Genomic DNA, 16,749 nt, shown 5'->3' on the forward strand with positions numbered 1-16,749 from the left:
CGCAGCTCTGATGTGGCGCAGACGTGACTATCGCCCGGGGAGACGGCCCTCCGGGTGGGCTCATACGTGCACACAGAGATATACGGACCTACTAACCACGAAGATGGTTGAGACCAGGGCCACATGTTCTTGTCAGCGAATCTCAGAGGAAGTCAGTGTCTAATTCCTACCCCAAATGGGACCCGACTTTATCATCTGCTACGTGGCATGATAAACCATAAAAGCCCCCCGACTTTTGCCACTTGGACTCTAAACTCAAGTGTTCAAGATTACTTACAGATGGACACACTCATCTGGATCTTCGTGTTGGAACCCCCGCAGGTTATACATTCCACACGGTATTTCCCAGTGATCTCGAACGTCCAATTGCCCACCTTGTGCCGATGCCAGCAAGGTTGTCCGAGATCAGCCCTGGCTGGTGTGGCTCAGTGGATAGAGCATGAGCCTGCAGACTGAAGGGTCCCAGGTTCGATTCCAGTCAAGGGCACGTGCCCGGGTTGCGGGCTCAATCCCCAGTGAGGGGCATGCAGGAGGCAGCCGATCAATGATTCTCTCTCATCTTTGATGTTTCTCTCTCTCTCTCTCCCCCTCTCCCTTCCTCTCTGAAATCAATAAAATTATATTTTAAAAAAAATCTATAAAAAAATACCAAAAAAAAAAGAAGAAAAAAAAAAGATTGTCCGAGATCAGGTTTATTTTATGTCTCTTGGGAACCACAGATGGGAATTTGGACGGGGGGCGTGGAAAGCGATCTACCAAAGACAGCAAAACTCCCTCGAATCTTCTCACGATTCTCGGCAAGGCGAATTTACGTCGTCTCCCTGCGTGTTGGCCAAACGGCTACCGGACTGGGGGCGCCAGGAAGTCAACTGTGACCCATGTTCACGGGGACTCGGAGCCCGTCACGTGGCGTGTTTATGGCCTGGAGGGAAACTCGTTCTGGAGAGCAGATGGCGCAGGCTTTTCGGGGGGCGGGTGGGATTGCTGGAAGATGAAAGGCGTGCGGCTTACCGCCTGCGCTCAAGTGCTTTTGTGGGGCGTCTCTGGAGGTCCCTGGAAAGACAGGGTCGCCACGGGGGGACACGTCTCACGGTCTCCTGCTTAGCTGGTGTTCAGCCGATTTGACAGAGATTTAGCTCATCGTCCTAAGCTCCATTCCAATACGGACCTTAAATGGCGGGGGTGGTTGGCAGCAAGAAAAGAGAATAAAGAAATATCCCACTACTTTCAAAAAAAAATTAGAAAAAAAACATTCCGCCTGCCAGTAAGGGCAGTAGCCCAAGACCTCCGAGTCAGACATTTATAATTGTTGACGGCCTCTGTGGCCTCGAGAACACTCGTGCCTTAATCTTAGCTCTCCTCACCCCTCGGGCACACATTCATTAGCTTGCTTCAGAAAGGCCGTTTGAAGTAATACCTCTTGTTAATCACAACCTCTGGGAAATGTGATGAATTTATTACTTTTTAAAACTATATTTTGATTGATTTCGGAGAGGAAGGGAGAGGGAAAGAGAGAGAGAGAAACATCCATGATGAAAGAGAGTCGTTGATCGGCTGCCTCCAGCACGCCCCCCACTGGGGATCGAGCCCGCAACCCGGGCATGTGCCCCTGCCCGGGAATTGAACCGGGACCTCCTGGGTTCATAGGTCGATGCTCAACCACTGAGCCACACCGGCCGGGCATGTGATGAATTTAGAGGGGGAAAAATATTCATAGGCTCCCTGCGAGAGGTTCTTCGATGGGGGTACGGGGCGGGGTGGGGGAGGTGCCAACGTAGCCGGTTTGTCTTCTGCTCTGCCATTTTGCAGGTGCTGGATCACGATGTTTCGAAGGAAGAGCCGGTCACCTTTCACTTCCTGGCCAAGTTTTACCCCGAGAACGCCGAGGAGGAGCTGGTTCAGGAGATCACGCAGCATCTGTTCTTCCTGCAGGTACAGTAGTTCCTCGCTCCTGGAATGCGCACTCGGGCCGGGTTGCAGAGGCGTTAACGCGGCCTGACGAAGGAAGACTGTCCGTGGCGTCCCCGGAGCTGACCCGGGAGGCCTCACGTGGTGAAAAGGTCCCACCTCCAGAAAGCCGGTCCTTTCGGTTCTGAAATGGACAACGCCTTTAGGATAGGAGGAGATTCGAGTGCAGAGAAGTGTCAGGCGAAACAGCAGACGTGTGATGGCGAACGATTGAAACCTCTTTGACGATAGATCCCGTTTCTCTGCTCGCTAACCCGAAAGTCCTCAGCCGTTGCACAGGGAGCCGAAAGAGAGTCTTACAAAGAACAGTTGTCCCAAAAGCTCAGCGTCCGTTCCCGTGAGGGCAGGAGTCCGGGACTCCAGCGCCACTGATTAATCCCTGCACGTGGAGCTTCGCACGTCCCGCTTTATGCTACTCCCTGTCTGCGTGCTACTCCTCGCCTGTCATCGTCTCAGGCCTCCCTCCCTCCCTCATTGATAGCGAGCTCCTTAAAGGCTAGGCCCACGGAGTGCGCAGTAGGCGTTCCGTATGTAACCCCTCAACCAGACTGAAGGGGTTCGGAGATCTGTTGCTAACTGTAGGTTCCAAGACAGCTAGCCGGCCGGCCGGGGGCGCGGTGGGGGTTGGGGGCCGGGGGTGGGTTAGTGTGAGGATGAAAACCTTGTCCGTTTTGCTGGTGTCCTTACCGCTGGATCAGAGCTTCCCCGGTGTTCAGGGTTGGTTACAGTGATGGGCGCCGGAGCTGCTCGTGTGCCCGCAGGCGCCCGCTGTCCGTCGTGGGCAAGAGTGCAGCCAGGGTATCAATCACATGGTCTCCCAGAAGTCAATGGATGGTCTGTCACCTAGTCCGGGCTCAAAAATTAGTTCGAGCCTCGGGCTATTGCATTCATTCAGGAAATAGTAAGTTAATAACATTCTCCCCCCCCCCCCCCAATTTTTTTTTCCCCGTTTGTTTTGTTAATCCTCACCTGAGGATATTTTTCCATTGGTTTTTAGGGAGAGTGGAAAAGAGAGGGAAAGACAGAGAGAAACATCGATGTGAGAGAAACACATCGATGGGTTGCCTCCTGCATGCACCCCGACCAGGGCCCGGGCCGGGGAGGAGCCTGCCACCGAGGTACGTGCCCTTGACCGAAATCGAACCCAGGACCCTTTGGTCTGCAGGCTGACACTCTATCTAATTAGCCAAGCTGCCTAGGGCTCCATTGATTTTTTTTAGAGAGAGTGGAAGGGAGGTGGAGAGACAGAGAGAGAGAAACATCGATGTGAGAGAGACACATTGATTAGTTGCCTCCTGCATGGGCCCAGACTGGGGCCGAGGATCGAACCTGCAACCGAGGTACGTGCCCTTGACTGGAATTAAACCCGGGACCCTTCAGTCCGAGGGCCGATGCTCTATCCACTGAGCAACACCGGCCAGGGCCTCCAAATAATTTTTTACAAAAAAATGTTTGTAAAAAAAAAAAAAAGGATGTATGTATATATACACACAAATGCACATCTACGCCTACATATTCCCCCATCCCAACACTTTCTCTCAGTGGGAAGTCCTCTCGGTTTTCCTGCAGTGCGGCTTTTTTCCCCTTTGACAAGAAACCGAAGGACGAGGAAGTCACACTGCTTTGAAGGAAACCACAGGAGGACCCCCCCCAGGCCCCCGAAGGCCCTCCCGTTGTGGAGATGGCCCTCTTGTCAGCCCTGGGGAGCGGTGCCCGCCCTCATGCGCCTTTGGCGCGCTCTCCCCTCGCACGGAAACGTCGGGGCGTCGTCGCGGCCGAGCCAGGCGCAGTTTGCTGCGTCTGTGGATCTGGTGGCTGTTGGCATCGGTGAAGGGAGAGCTGGCTTTCCCGATGTGTTTATTTCGCTGCCCCCGCTCCCCGCGGCTCCCTCGCCGCTGTGTCGGGAACATCACGCGCCGCGCCGTCCTGAGAAATTAAGTGCCGTGGGATACGTCCATTCAGCGTTACGGCCTAAGAGCTATATTTCCTGGACCTCACAGTGTGCTTAACGGTTTCATCGATCCCACTTTACTGCTTCCTTTTTCCTTACAGCAGCCGCACCGAAAGGGATGGTTTGTTCCCCGCAGTCGTAACTCGGTGGCCTCGCCGCCTTTTCTCTTGTGTTCAGACTAGAAATTAGACGCCGTTCCCGCTGGTGCTGCGTGTGCTCAGCGGGGCTGAGGCTCAGCCCCCATCAGAGCCGCTCCTCTGTCCCGGCCCAGATGTTAGTCTCTCTCTCTCTCTCTCTCTCTCTGTCTCTCTCTCTCTCTCTGTCTCTCTCTTTTTTTTGGGGGGGGGGGTGTTAATTCTCACCTGAGGATATTTTTCCATTGATTTTTTTTTAGAGAGAATGGAAGAGAGAGGGAGAGACAGAGAAACATCGATGTGAGAGAAACACATTGATTGGTTGCCTCCTGCACGAGCCCCGACCAGGGCCCGGGCCAGGGAGGAGCCTGCCACCGAGGTATATGCCCTTGACCGGAATCGAACCCGGGACCCTTGGGTCCGTCCGCTGGCCGATGCTCTGTCCACCGAGCCAGGCTCCGTTCATCTCGGTTGTAACCATGAAGACGGTCTTTCCTCCTCAGCACTTGATCGTGAGCAGAAGGCAATGAGGGGTGTTCACGCATGGCCGTCTCACCAATAACCTCTCAGCGCCTGAGCTCCCACCCTGTCTGCAGCAGTAAAAAAATAAATAAATAAATAAAAAGAAATCGTACCCTTTTGTCAGCGTCGTTCGCAGGCCGGCTTGGCAGGCGGCCCTCATCGGGACGCCCTGCCGCTGTCCGCCGTGACCAGCCGCGCGGCTCGCTGCCACGTGTCCCCTGTCGCCCCTTCCAGGTGAAGAAGCAGATCTTGGATGAAAAGATCTACTGCCCGCCCGAGGCGTCTGTGCTGCTGGCTTCGTACGCCGTCCAGGCCAAGGTAGGCTCCAAGAAGGACGCAGTTTTGCGGGGCAGGAACGTGTCGCGCGCGCGGGGTTGCTCTTAGTCATCTGTTTCTTGGGGTTTTCTAGACTTCAGGGAGGCTTTCCCCAGCGAGGGGGGAGGGTCTGGGGGGAACCAAGTCTCACTTCTGTATGATCTCGTGAGCATGTGTGTGTGTGTGTGTGTGTGTGTGTGTGTGTGTGTGTACAAGTAAGTGTGTAGCTTGATAACTTTTCTTTGTGATCTCATTGTGCACACGTGGTTCCTTACACTTACTGAACCAACCTCTCCTTTTTCTTTTTCTTTTTTTTTTTTCCTTTCTTTTAAAATATATTTTTGTTGATTTCAGAGAGGGAGAGAGAGAGAGAGAGAGAGAGAGAGAGAGAGAAAGAAACATCAATGATGAGAGAGAATCACGGATCGGCTGCCTCCTGCACACCCCCCACTGGGGATGGAGCCCGCAACCCGGGCCTGTGCCCTGACCGGGAATCGAACCGTGACCTGCTGGTTCCTAGGTTGACGCTCAACCACTGAGCCACGCCGGCCGGGCCCAACCTCTCTTATTATTAACCAGGAAAAAGGAATTTACGATCTCCAGTTTGGGTCAAACATGGCCTTTAGGTCAGAAAGGCCCAGGTGCTCACTGCGAACTCATCTTCGGTGGACCAGCAGCCCTGTGGGATGGGCCCTCACCGTCCCCTAGAGAGTGGCCCGCTCCCTCCACCCGATGGGCACGCCACCCTGCTCACGGCTGGGCACTCCAGCTCTTTGGCCGCTGAGCCCCGTTGAGCTGTCCGGCCAGCGGAAAGGCGTTCCCAGTGATTGAGAATGGCAGGAAAGGGAGACCAGTGATCGTGTGTTTTTGTCCTCCCTGTTTCTGTAAGACCAGTGACAGGGCCAGCCCCCAGGGGGCCTGAGGTCCCCCTGATTTCCACTGCAGTCATGTGCCGCTTTCTCTCATCCCCTCTGCTCACTCACCACCTTTCACCGCCGCATAAAGAAGTTCCAGAATTAGGGCATATATATATATTTTTTAAATATATTTTATTGATATTTTACAGAGAGGAAGGGAGAGGGATAGAGAGTTAGAAACATCTATGAGAGAGAAACATGGATCAGCTGCCTCCTGCACACCCCCCACTGGGGATGTGCCCGCAACCAAGGTACATGCCCTTGACCGGAATCGAACCTGGGACCCTTCAGTCCGCAGGCCGCCGCTCCATCCACTGAGCCAGACCGGTTACAGCAGAATTAGGGCATCTTGATGACTGTGGTGATTTTTGTATCGTCTTCGGCTAGTGTTTTCCTTTGCAGTTAGAGGTGTCTGTCCCCTGATGCCATAGCCCTGCAGTGTTACCAAAATGAATAAGACGCTCTTCACTCTTTAGCCTACTTTTTTTGGAGTAGTTTATTGTGATTTCAGGTCAAAGTCAGGAAGTAACCCGTTAGCCTGTCACTTGGCGGAGGAAGGAGTCTGTACATGCTAGTCAGACCGACAAGCCCCGGGAGTCACTCGATGACTCGGAGTCATCTGACGCCCGGGCTGATGGCGGCAGAGTGCTCGCCGGCCTGAACAAGTGGGTGTTGATTCTGTCACAGTACAGGCTAAGCCACGTGCCCAAGGTCATTCGGGCAATCTTAGGGTAAAGCTAAAGGCAGAATTCATGGCCCTGGGATTACATTTTGTGCCTCCCCCTCTTCTACTGCCCAGAAAAATGAGTCATTGGGGGAAAGAAAAAAAAAAAGAAAAGACCCACAGAAAATGGGCCTTGATTCAACGAAGACATATGCTTCCTTTTATGCTTTGATTAAGAATATTAATAACAGGAAAAATGTGCCCTTTCAATCAGTATCACCCTGACAGCGATGAAGCAGTCATTGTCACCCTCATTAAATCCGAGCACTTCCTGGCCCGGAACGGAGTTCCTGTTTAGCACGCTCTCTCCCCAGCTGAGCGGAGGCCCCGGCGCTCAAGGACACCCCCTCTCTCCTTGAAGGGCTTCCATCTCAGAGGCTGCGTTTTCTTTGCATGGATTTTGGGCCACAAATTCAAAGGCCACCTGTGTATATGTGTACGTGTGTGTGTGTGTGTGTGTGTGTGTGTGTGTGTGTGTGTGTTTGTGCGGGGAGGGAACTTGTCTGGGAACCAGCAGATGTTTGCTTAAACAGATTTCACTGTAGGAAAGCCCTACTAATTTAGAGATGAAAGTGATTCACAGAGCACATATGTGGCTCATATGGAGGAGGATGTTCTGTGTGTGTTTTTTTTGTGTGTTTTTTTTCCGGTGTAAATTCTCGGGATCTCACAAATAAAGGGAATCTATGACTTCGAGTCTGCATTTGGGAAACGAAGGATTATTTTTACATCCTCTCCAGTTTCCAGGACTGCTGGTTAATATTAAGAGGGTATTTCTGATGATAGTATTTATAAGATCGTAGATGCCTGTAGTGTTTTACCGTTTTACAAAGTGTTGTAACATGAATATTTTGTGCGATTCTCCGTGTAGTCTTTGCCATAAGCCAGGGCTTGAAAAGTATTATGCGTGTTTTATAGGTGACGGATTTAAGGCTCAGAATGGAGTAATAATTTGTCTAAAGTCACGATACTTTATATTAATTTTTAAAAATTTTTTCATTGATTTCAGAGAGGAGGGAAGAGGTAGAGAGAGATAGAAACATCAATGATGAGAGAGAATCACTGATCGGCTGCCTCCTGCATGCCCCACAGTGGGGATCGAGCCCGCAACCCCGGCATATGCCCCGACGGGGAATCAAACCGTGACCTCCTGGTTCATAGGTTGAAGCTCAACCACTGACCCACACCAGCCGGGCTAATTCTTTTTTTTTTTTCTAATGGAATTTGTAGCCCGTAACTTGGTGGACGGGATTTGAAGCAGAATGGAACCAGAGAAAGGGGTCATGGTGGGAAACCTGGGGTCTGGTTGCCTAACTCCACACTTTGCTCTCGCCCCTCACGGTCTGTTGCCTGAGGGAGGTCTCCAGGCATCACACATGCCGTTCGCTAAACCCTAGATTCAGCCCGGCCGGCGTGGCTCAGTGGTTGAGCATCAACCTGTGCACCAGGAGGTCACGGTTCGATTCCCGGTCAGGGCACATGCCCGGGTGGTGGGCGCGACCCCCAGTGGGGGGGCCTGCAGGAGGCAGCCGACCAATGATTCTCCCTCATCATTGATGTTTCTGTCTCCCTCTCCCTTCCTCTCTGAAATCAATAAAAAATATATATATGTTTTTAAAATCCCAGATTCATTTGCATGGTCACATTAGTCCAGACTTTTCGGTAAATCCCCCTGGTTCCTTCCATTACGTTCAGTTTGTTTTCTTCCACGGCCTTTCTGAGACGGCAAGGACCTTTAGAAGTGTGTGTGTGTGTGGGGGGGGAATTGAGCTCATTAGCACGCGGACTGTCATTACCCACCAGTGTGTCCATGACAGTGTTCTAGCTGTTTGCGTGATATACACACAGTTAATTCCGCAGCATAAAGAAACAGTCACCCTCAAAGTGAAAACACAAATATTCATCATACGGTTCAGTTGACAAGGACCACACTTGTTGGTTGGGGTTGGAGTTACAGATGAATCAAAAGTACGGGCGGGGCCTTCGGTTCAGTCCATGGGGCAGGGCACGGCAAACCGTTCGCGGTGTCTGAAAACCACCTGTTGGGTTTTACATCGGCAGTCCGGCGTCCGAAATGTGCGCGCGTTCAACGTGACTTTGGGAGAGCGTGGCATATAGTTTCATCAATTTTGTGCAGTGCTGGCCTGCCGACTCCTAGTGCTCGGAGAAAAGAAGGGTGGGAGAGGAGACTGACGTTTCTTAGTCGGTATTCTTGGGTCCAGGTTAGGGACAGGGTGCCAGAAAGCAGTTAAGAAGTTGGGTGTATGAAAGATACACGTAGAGCAGTGGTTCTCAGCCTTTCTGATGCCGAGACCCCTTTCATACAGTTCCTCATGTTGTGGTGACCCCCAACCATAAAATTATTTTCATTGCTACTTCATAACTGTAATTTTGCTGCTGTTATGAATCGTAATGTAAATATCTGTGTTTTCCGATGGTCTTAGGCGACCCTGCTAGCGGTTCTCAACCTGTGGGTTGCGACATATTAGAGGACATATTGGAGGGGGAGGCAGGTTTGGAAACAGAGAGCCCTGTTATCAGGCTGGGGTCCTCCCGGTGAGAGACTGGGAATGAGGCTCACACCTCGGGCAGTGGTGAGTTGGAGGTGGGGGGGGGGGGTGAGGGGGGGAAGGGGAGGGATGGGGGAGGTGCAGACTTAAAAAAACTCAGGAGGTAAAGGTTGATGCAAACGATGCTTCCCTCTGCTTATCTTTTTCGCACATCCTTTTTACAAAATGCTGCAATTTTCCCCACGCCGCGTTGATTTTTAGATGTATCTGTGTTCTACGTCTAGATTTAGCCCATTACTTCTAACCACTGTATCGTAACCGTTGACAAACAAACCTGGTTTATCCCTCCTCCCTTCTGAGGAAGAGGTAGGGTTAGTTTCTGCTTTTCCAACAGCGCTTTACTGAAAATCCTTTTATGCGATTCCTTGTGTAAACGTGCAAAAGCTCTCTCCCCTTAAGGTAGGTTTCTAGAGGTAGAATGACATCCATTATCCCTGAACGTAAAGAGCTCTGCACGTGTAGAAGAAAGAGGCAGCAGAAAAATGGGCACCAGGCGTATGAACGACAGGCACTTTAAAGAAGAGAAAATGAGAGTGATGAGTAAAAACAAAACAAAAAAATGTTCCATCTCACTAGTAATCAAGAGAAAGAGAAATTAGAGCGACCGTAAGGCAACGTTCCAAACCCATAAGCTTGACAGGGAGCAATAAACCCATGGATGCAATAGGAGCGCCGTTGAGGCTCATTTGCTTGCCCGGACGGTCTGTGCATTGGCACGGCCTCGGTGGAGTGATGGGTGAGGGAGGGGCCGGTCAGGTGAGGAGATACCCCCGCCGACCCCGAATCCTCGCTCTGGGTGACTAATCCAGAGAGAGTCCTGTACAATGTGCCCTTTCCACTGAAAACTGCCAGAACAGATAGATCCATCTCATGTTTTGAAACCACTGAGCCATCTATACTAATAAAAGAGTAATATGGTAATTAGACCAGGAGACCTTCCGGACAAAGCCATGGTGGCGGGGCCGAGGCAGAGGAGGTTAGGGGTGATCAGGCTGGCACGGGGGGGGGGAGTTGGGGGTGATCAGGCCAGCAGGGGGGGGCAATTGGGTGTGATCAGGCTGGCGCAGGGGGGCAGTTGGGGACGATCAGGCCGGCAGGCAGAGTGGTTAGGGGCGATTAGGCAGGTAGGTGAGCGGTTAGGAGCCAGTGGTCCTGGATTGCAAGAGGGATGTCTGACTGCAGGATCGGTAGTCAGATATCCCCTGAGGGGTCCCGGATTGAAGAGAGTGCAGGCCAGGCTGAGGAACCCCACGCCCCCTCACCGTGCACGAATTTCGTGCACCGGGACTCTAGTATGTCATAAAAAGGAGGGACTCCAGGTTGTTTAAATCTCTATTGGGAGATATTTAGGTTTGTTATTCTTTCTATTATTCTTCAGTTACTTAGACGGATGTAGCGAACATCCGTGAATGTGAGCACATGAACAACGTTTCTCTGATCGATACCAAGAAACGGCATAACTGGGTCGAAGGATAAGAACATTTAAAATGTAAACCATGACGCGAAGGCCGCGGATGGTGTGATTCCACTCCTATGAAATGTCCACTGTGGGCAGCTCCGTAGAGGCAGAAAGTGGATCTAGTGGTGGCGATGGGATGGAGGGAGGGAATCGGGAGTCGCTGCTAATGGGTATGGGATGTCTTTTTGGGGCAATAGAAATATTCTGGAATTAGATAGCGGTGATAGTTGCACAACCTTCTGAATATGCTGGAAACCACGAAATTAGACACTGCAAATGGTGCGTCGTCTGCATGTAAATTTATCTCAATTAAAAAATAAAATAGGTGTGGCCACATTGCCCTCCAGCGTAACTTCTGAGAACGGTGTGTGAGAATACCTGTTCTCCACATCCTCATGCTGTCGGTCGTTCACATGTTTGCTAATCTGACAGGAAAAAAAATAGATTTTTCAAAGTTTTCATTTCCTTGCTGACCGTTGGGGCTGAGCGTCTTTTCACAGATTTACTTTCCTCTGTGAGTCTGATGTTTATGATTTGCCCATTTTTCTCCTCTGCTGCTTATCTTTTTCTCGTTGATTTATAGGAGCTCCGTTTATGATGGGTATTAACCTTTTATCTTTTTTTTTTTTTTTTTTTACGTGTCAGACTGTCAATCTTTTGATGTTTTGAGTGACTTTTTAGAATGGCTTCACCCACCATTATTATACACATGTCCATCTACATTTCGTCCTTGTATTTTGATGGCTTTTCATTGTTGGTTTAAGGCTTTAATCCATCTGTGTTCTAGTGACGGAGGTGCGTGCGGTAGGGATCCGATTATTTATGCGATATATGTATTGATGAAACCTTTTATATTTTGTGAGATCCCGTTCAGAGCGTTTTGCCTAATTTTCCACGCATACAGGCAGGGGAGAGTATTTAACCTCCAGAAGGATAATCAGTATCCGCTTCACGTAAGGATTGACTCCCAGAACCCCATACATGGTGAACCCCTGTCTCGAATTTAAATTCAGTTGGCTTATCATCAGGGGTGGATCCAGGTTTTGTGCGGCCTGAAGTTTCTATAACCTCAGGAGTTTTGTTGTGTTGTGTTTTTTTTTTCCAACCCAAGAATACAAATTATGAGTATAAAGCTGGGCACAGAGACTTGTAACCCCAGCGTCGTTGGCTTCACAGGAAACTCGGTCCCCGGCTACCGTCTCAGGGTGCTTTTGTACATAAAAGGCGGAGGACAGCCGTCTCTCCCTGTGCTGCGGCACGACTTCCTTTCATCTTCACCAGCTGCCACCACCTAAGGATCTTCTTCTTCTTTTGTTTCTTAAAGGCTCACTTAAGAGCCGACGCACACATCAAGGCGGCTTTCATGTGGCAAGTGGAGTCAGCCCGGGCCTTGTGAGCCGGGCCTTTGCTGCCTCTGCACTGCTCAGACGTAACCTATTTGATCAGCGGAGTCGCCGGGAAGCTCAGTAGGATAATGTGGGTCGTTAATCTTACAAGCCTTTGGAACCTGGATTTACAACCTTAACTCTGCATATCTGCTTACTTGTGCATTACAGTCCGGTCAGCACTCCTGAGAGGCATGCAAATGCAGCGAGCAGGGCTTTCTTCCGCCCTCCTACCCCTTGAAAAAAATCTAGCTGGTTTGGCTCAGTGGATGGAGCGAGGGCCAGGGGCGCGTGCCGGGTTGCGGGCCCGATCCCCCACTGGGCGTGTGGGAGGTGGCCGATCCGTGATTCTCTCTCATCATTGATGTTTCTTTCTTTCTTTCTTTTTTTTTTAAAATGTACTTTATTGATTTTAGAGAAGAAGGAAGAAGGAGAGAGAGATAGAAACATCAACGATGAGAGAGAATCATTGATTGACTGCCTCCTGCACGCCCCCTACTGGGGACCGAGCCCACAACCCAGGCATGTGCCCCTGGCCGGAATCGAACCTGGGACCCTTCAGTCCACAGGCCGACGCTCTATCCACTGAGCCAAACCAGCCAGGGCTCATCATTGGTGTTTCTATCTCCCTCTCCCTTCCTCTCTGAAATCAATAATAATAATAATTAAAAAAAAAAAAGATCAGAGAGGCAGGTAGTGACCGGTGTCATTCTAAACAACGGAGAGAAGTTAACAGTAATACGTGACATTATAACTAGGAGCCGAGTGCTTCCCCGGATTGGCTTACTTCCTCCTTGTCACCCACTATGAGGCAGGCTCGTTAGGACCCTTGCTTTTCAGATGAGGAAGTGGAGGGTTAGGGGGGGGAGGGGTGCCTTACTCAAGGCCACAGTGGGGACATACTCTGCAGCCCCCACTTCAAACCCTTTAGGACCAGCGCTCTCATTTGATGAATTTAGAAAACACGCCGAGAGGTGACACGGCTTGAGCTTTTATCGTTGAACATCAGGTTGTCCTGAGTGCTGTGTGTCAGCCATCATGTTGTTTTTTTAAAATATTTTTTTATTGATTTCAGAGAGGAAGGAAGAGGGAGAAAGAGATAGAAACATCCATGATGAGCCGAAACCGGTTTGGCTCAGTGGATAGAGCGTCGGCCTGCGGACTGAAGGGTCCCAGGTTCGATTCCGGTCAAGGGCATGTACCTCGGTTGCGGGCACATACCCAGTAGGGAGTGTGCAGGAGGCAGCTCATCGATGTCTCTCTCTCTCATCGATGTTTCTAACTCTCTATCCCTCTCCCTTCCTCTCTGTAAAAAATCAATAAAATATATTTTTTAAAAAAAGAAACATCCATGATGAGAGAGAATCATGGATCAGCTGCCTCCTGCAAGTCCCCCACTGGGGATTGAGCCCACAACCCAGGCGTGTGCCCTTGACCAGAATCGAACCTGGGACCCTGCAGTCCGCAGACCGACGCTCTATCCACTGAGCCAAACCGGTTTCGGCGGGCTTTGATTTTTATGTTCTCTAGGTTTCCTAGTTCGTTTCTGTTTTAAAATTCCATCATTTCTTTTTATCGTTATTATTATGTCCTGGGCAGACTTACGTGTCCTGAGAAAGAAAAGGATTATCTTTCTTCAATCGGGAAGTAAATCTCCGAGTCCCTATCCTGGGAGAACACATTGCCCGGGTCTGGCCCTCCGGGGACCGGCTCTACAGCTTTAGGAAAGCCAGGCCGCCTTTCACTCGTGTCTTTGTCCGGATGACACACGTGAGTGACAGCGCTGGCATCGCATCTTCCCGGAGCGGTTTTTTTTTTCAGAGCCTTGAATGAAAGGCATTAAACAGGCCGCCAGCCCTATCCCCAGCTCCCACCGAGCCCTCAGCTCCGGTGACCGGCCACTGAGCCGCCATCGGCAGGGAGAGGCCCTTATCACACCTTGCGCGCCGCCGCGGCCACAGTCGCGTTTTGTCGCTTCCTTTCTGAAGCACGAGCTTCGGGAGCGACGGCTTTCTCTGCCGGTTTAGAAACCACGGCCCCCTTTCCCTGCGAATGTCACATTTTCATCAGCGCGTCGCCGCCCGCGGGGATTGCGCGGCCGCGTCCGGAGAGATGCAATCAGCTCTGAATTTTCATGCGGGGATCACACGCCAGCAAGGCTGAAATCTTGACTTGTCATCGGGATTGGATTGCTCCCTGGAGCTGGGAGGGAATGGAGCCCGCGTCCAGCTGTTCGGAAAATGACAGTTGTCTCTCGAATCTCAACCGCCCGCTCTCCCTCTCTTCTCCCCCCAGTACGGCGACTACGACCCCTCGGTTCACAAGCGGGGGTTTCTGGCCCAAGAGGAGCTGCTGCCGAAAAGGGTAAGGCATCCCATCCCGTTCCCTGTTTGGGGAGGGATCACAACCGAAGGACCTGAAGGAATAACGGGAGGACGTGGCAAGAGCGTTATTATAAATGTTTGGTCATCAAGTCTTTCTTTTTAATTTAAAAAATATATATTTATTTTTATCGATTTCAGAGAGGAAGGGAGAGGGAGACAGATAGAAACATCCACGATGAGAGAGCGTTATTGATCGGCTGCCTCCTGCGCGTCCCCCCACTGGGGATCGAACCCGCAACCCGGGCAATGTGCCCTGACCGGGAATCGAACCGTGACCTCCTGGTTCACAGGTCGACACTCAACCACTGAGCCACGCCGGCCGGGCTGTAATCGATCTTGAGTGGAGAGTACGGAATTTCTGTTAAGAATATTAAAAAAGGAAAGGTTCACGCAATGAGTTTGGGGCTGCCAGGACTCGCAGGGCCTGCAAACGGTCTTTTTTTATTCAAATATATTTTTATTGACTTCAGAGAGGAAGGGAGAGAGCCAGAGAGGTAGAAACATCCACGATGAGAGAGAGCCATCGATTGATTGGCTGCCTCCTATCGAGCCTATAACCCGGGCAGGGGCCCCTGGCCGGAATCGAACCTGGGACCCTTTAGTCCGAAGGCCGATGCTCTATCCACTGAGCCAAACCGGCTAGGGCCAAACGGTCCTTCTGTTCAAGGTGGGTGAGCTCGATCCCCAATAGGGGGCGTGCAGAAGGCAGCCCATCAATGATTCTCTCTCATCATTGATGTTTCTCTCTCTCTATCCCTCTCCCTTCCTCTCTGAAATCAATAAAGAAATATATTTAAAATAATAATAATAATAATAAAAAGAAAATAGCCGTGCTGTTTTGTCGAAGTGATGCGTCATGATGAACACGGCACACGATACCGAACCTCCGTGTGTGTGTGTGTGTGTGTGTGTGTGTGTGTGTGTGTGTGTGTGTGTGTTTTATGGTGCCCTCTCTTTCTCCAGGTAATAAATCTGTATCAGATGACTCCGGAAATGTGGGAGGAGAGGATCACAGCCTGGTACGCGGAGCACCGAGGCCGGGCCAGGTGAGGCGGCTTCCTTTTTGGTTTATATTTCTTTAGGGGCTTTTTTTTTTTTTTTTTTTAAACAAACTACAAAACTAGGACGTGCTTGTCGAACAAAGTGCATACCTGGAGTGTATGAAAGAAAAGAGAGAGCTGGGAGTATGTCCGGTTTTGTAGGAATCCCTTTCCCAGCGCCCGTGAGCACGGGTACTTCCCGCCCGCCGGGGTAGAGGCTTTCCACTTTTACCAAACGCGCTGCAGTGTGCACCGTGGTATATGGTTACGTAATGGGCTGTGTGATTCGCCCGTGGATTCCTTAGAAGAGTTGCTGAGTCACAGGATGCATTTTGAGTTTTGACAGGCGCCACCAGATTGCCCCCCAAAGAGGTGGTACCTGTTCACGTGCCCATCAGCAGTGTGTGAGTGTCTCCAGCCCCCCATCCCATGCTCTTCCCAATACCTGTTTGTTTGTTCTTTTAATTATTTTTATTGATTTTAGAGAGGAAGGGAGAGGGATAGAGAGAGATAGAAACATCGGTGATGAGAGAGAAACGTTGATCAGCTGGGGATGTGCCCGCAACCAAGGCACATGCCCTTGACCGGAATCGAACCTGGGACCCTTCAGTCCACAGGCTGACGCTCTATCCACTGAGCCAAACTGGCTAGGGCAATACCTGTTTTTATCAATCCAATTTTTATCATCTAAAAGGTAAAACATGTCCTAACCTTTTGCACTCGGATGTCGAGATTAAAATTACTCTTTGAATGTATCAATAATTTGAAATATAAAAAAATCCAAATAAATAAGTTTGTATGAAAAGAAACTCCAGCTTTTTATTCTACTGCCGCGCTTTGTAAAATCTGGGGTATTTAAAAAATTAAATCCCGAGTAGAATAAAGGAATCGAGAAAAAAGCAAGCGATTGCAAAGGGTTAAATATTAATCAGCATTTCCCCGATCACTTTAGGAATTGATCATCTTTTCATTCCCTTTCACATTGTTTTAAAAAATATATTTTTATTGATTTCAGAGAGGAAGGGAGAGGGGGAGAGAGATGGAAATATCCATGACGAGAGAGAATCATTGATCGTCTGCCTCCTGCACGCCCCCTACTGGGGATCGAGCCCGCAACCCGGGCATGTGCCCTTGACCGGAATCGAACCCGAGACCCTTCAGTCCACAGACGGATGCTCTGTCCACTGAGCCAGACCAGCCAGGGCTGTTCCCTCCTGCTGATGCGGATGGGAGACCCTGCTGGACCTCGCCGTGCAGCACAGACCCCGGGTTGGGAAGAGCGCCGCGGGGCTCCGCTCTGGCTCGCTTGCGCACCCAGCGCGGTGTGCGCCTGCCCTCCCGCTTCCTCTCTCAGCTCCGGCGTCTTTCCTGTCCCCATAG

At 50.7% G+C, this 16,749-nt stretch overlaps 1 protein-coding gene across 4 annotated transcripts in view; it reads left to right on the plus strand.

Annotated features, from left to right (window-relative positions):
- The window catches only part of NF2 (NF2, moesin-ezrin-radixin like (MERLIN) tumor suppressor), a 73,816-nt gene that overhangs the window by 23,844 nt on the left and 33,223 nt on the right, over positions 1-16,749 (plus strand). For all 4 annotated transcript variants that reach the window (XM_079762441.1, XM_079762440.1, XM_079762443.1 and 1 more), the window contains 4 exons: positions 1,810-1,932; positions 4,810-4,893; positions 14,241-14,309; positions 15,293-15,375. In XM_079762441.1, the coding sequence (XP_079618567.1) occupies positions 1,810-1,932; positions 4,810-4,893; positions 14,241-14,309; positions 15,293-15,375 (359 nt within the window). The remainder of the gene's footprint in view (positions 1-1,809; positions 1,933-4,809; positions 4,894-14,240; positions 14,310-15,292; positions 15,376-16,749) is intronic.

The sequence above is a fragment of the Cnephaeus nilssonii genome, assembly GCF_951640355.1.
Source record: "Cnephaeus nilssonii genome assembly, chromosome: 22".
NCBI classification, from domain to species: domain Eukaryota; kingdom Metazoa; phylum Chordata; class Mammalia; order Chiroptera; family Vespertilionidae; genus Cnephaeus; species Cnephaeus nilssonii.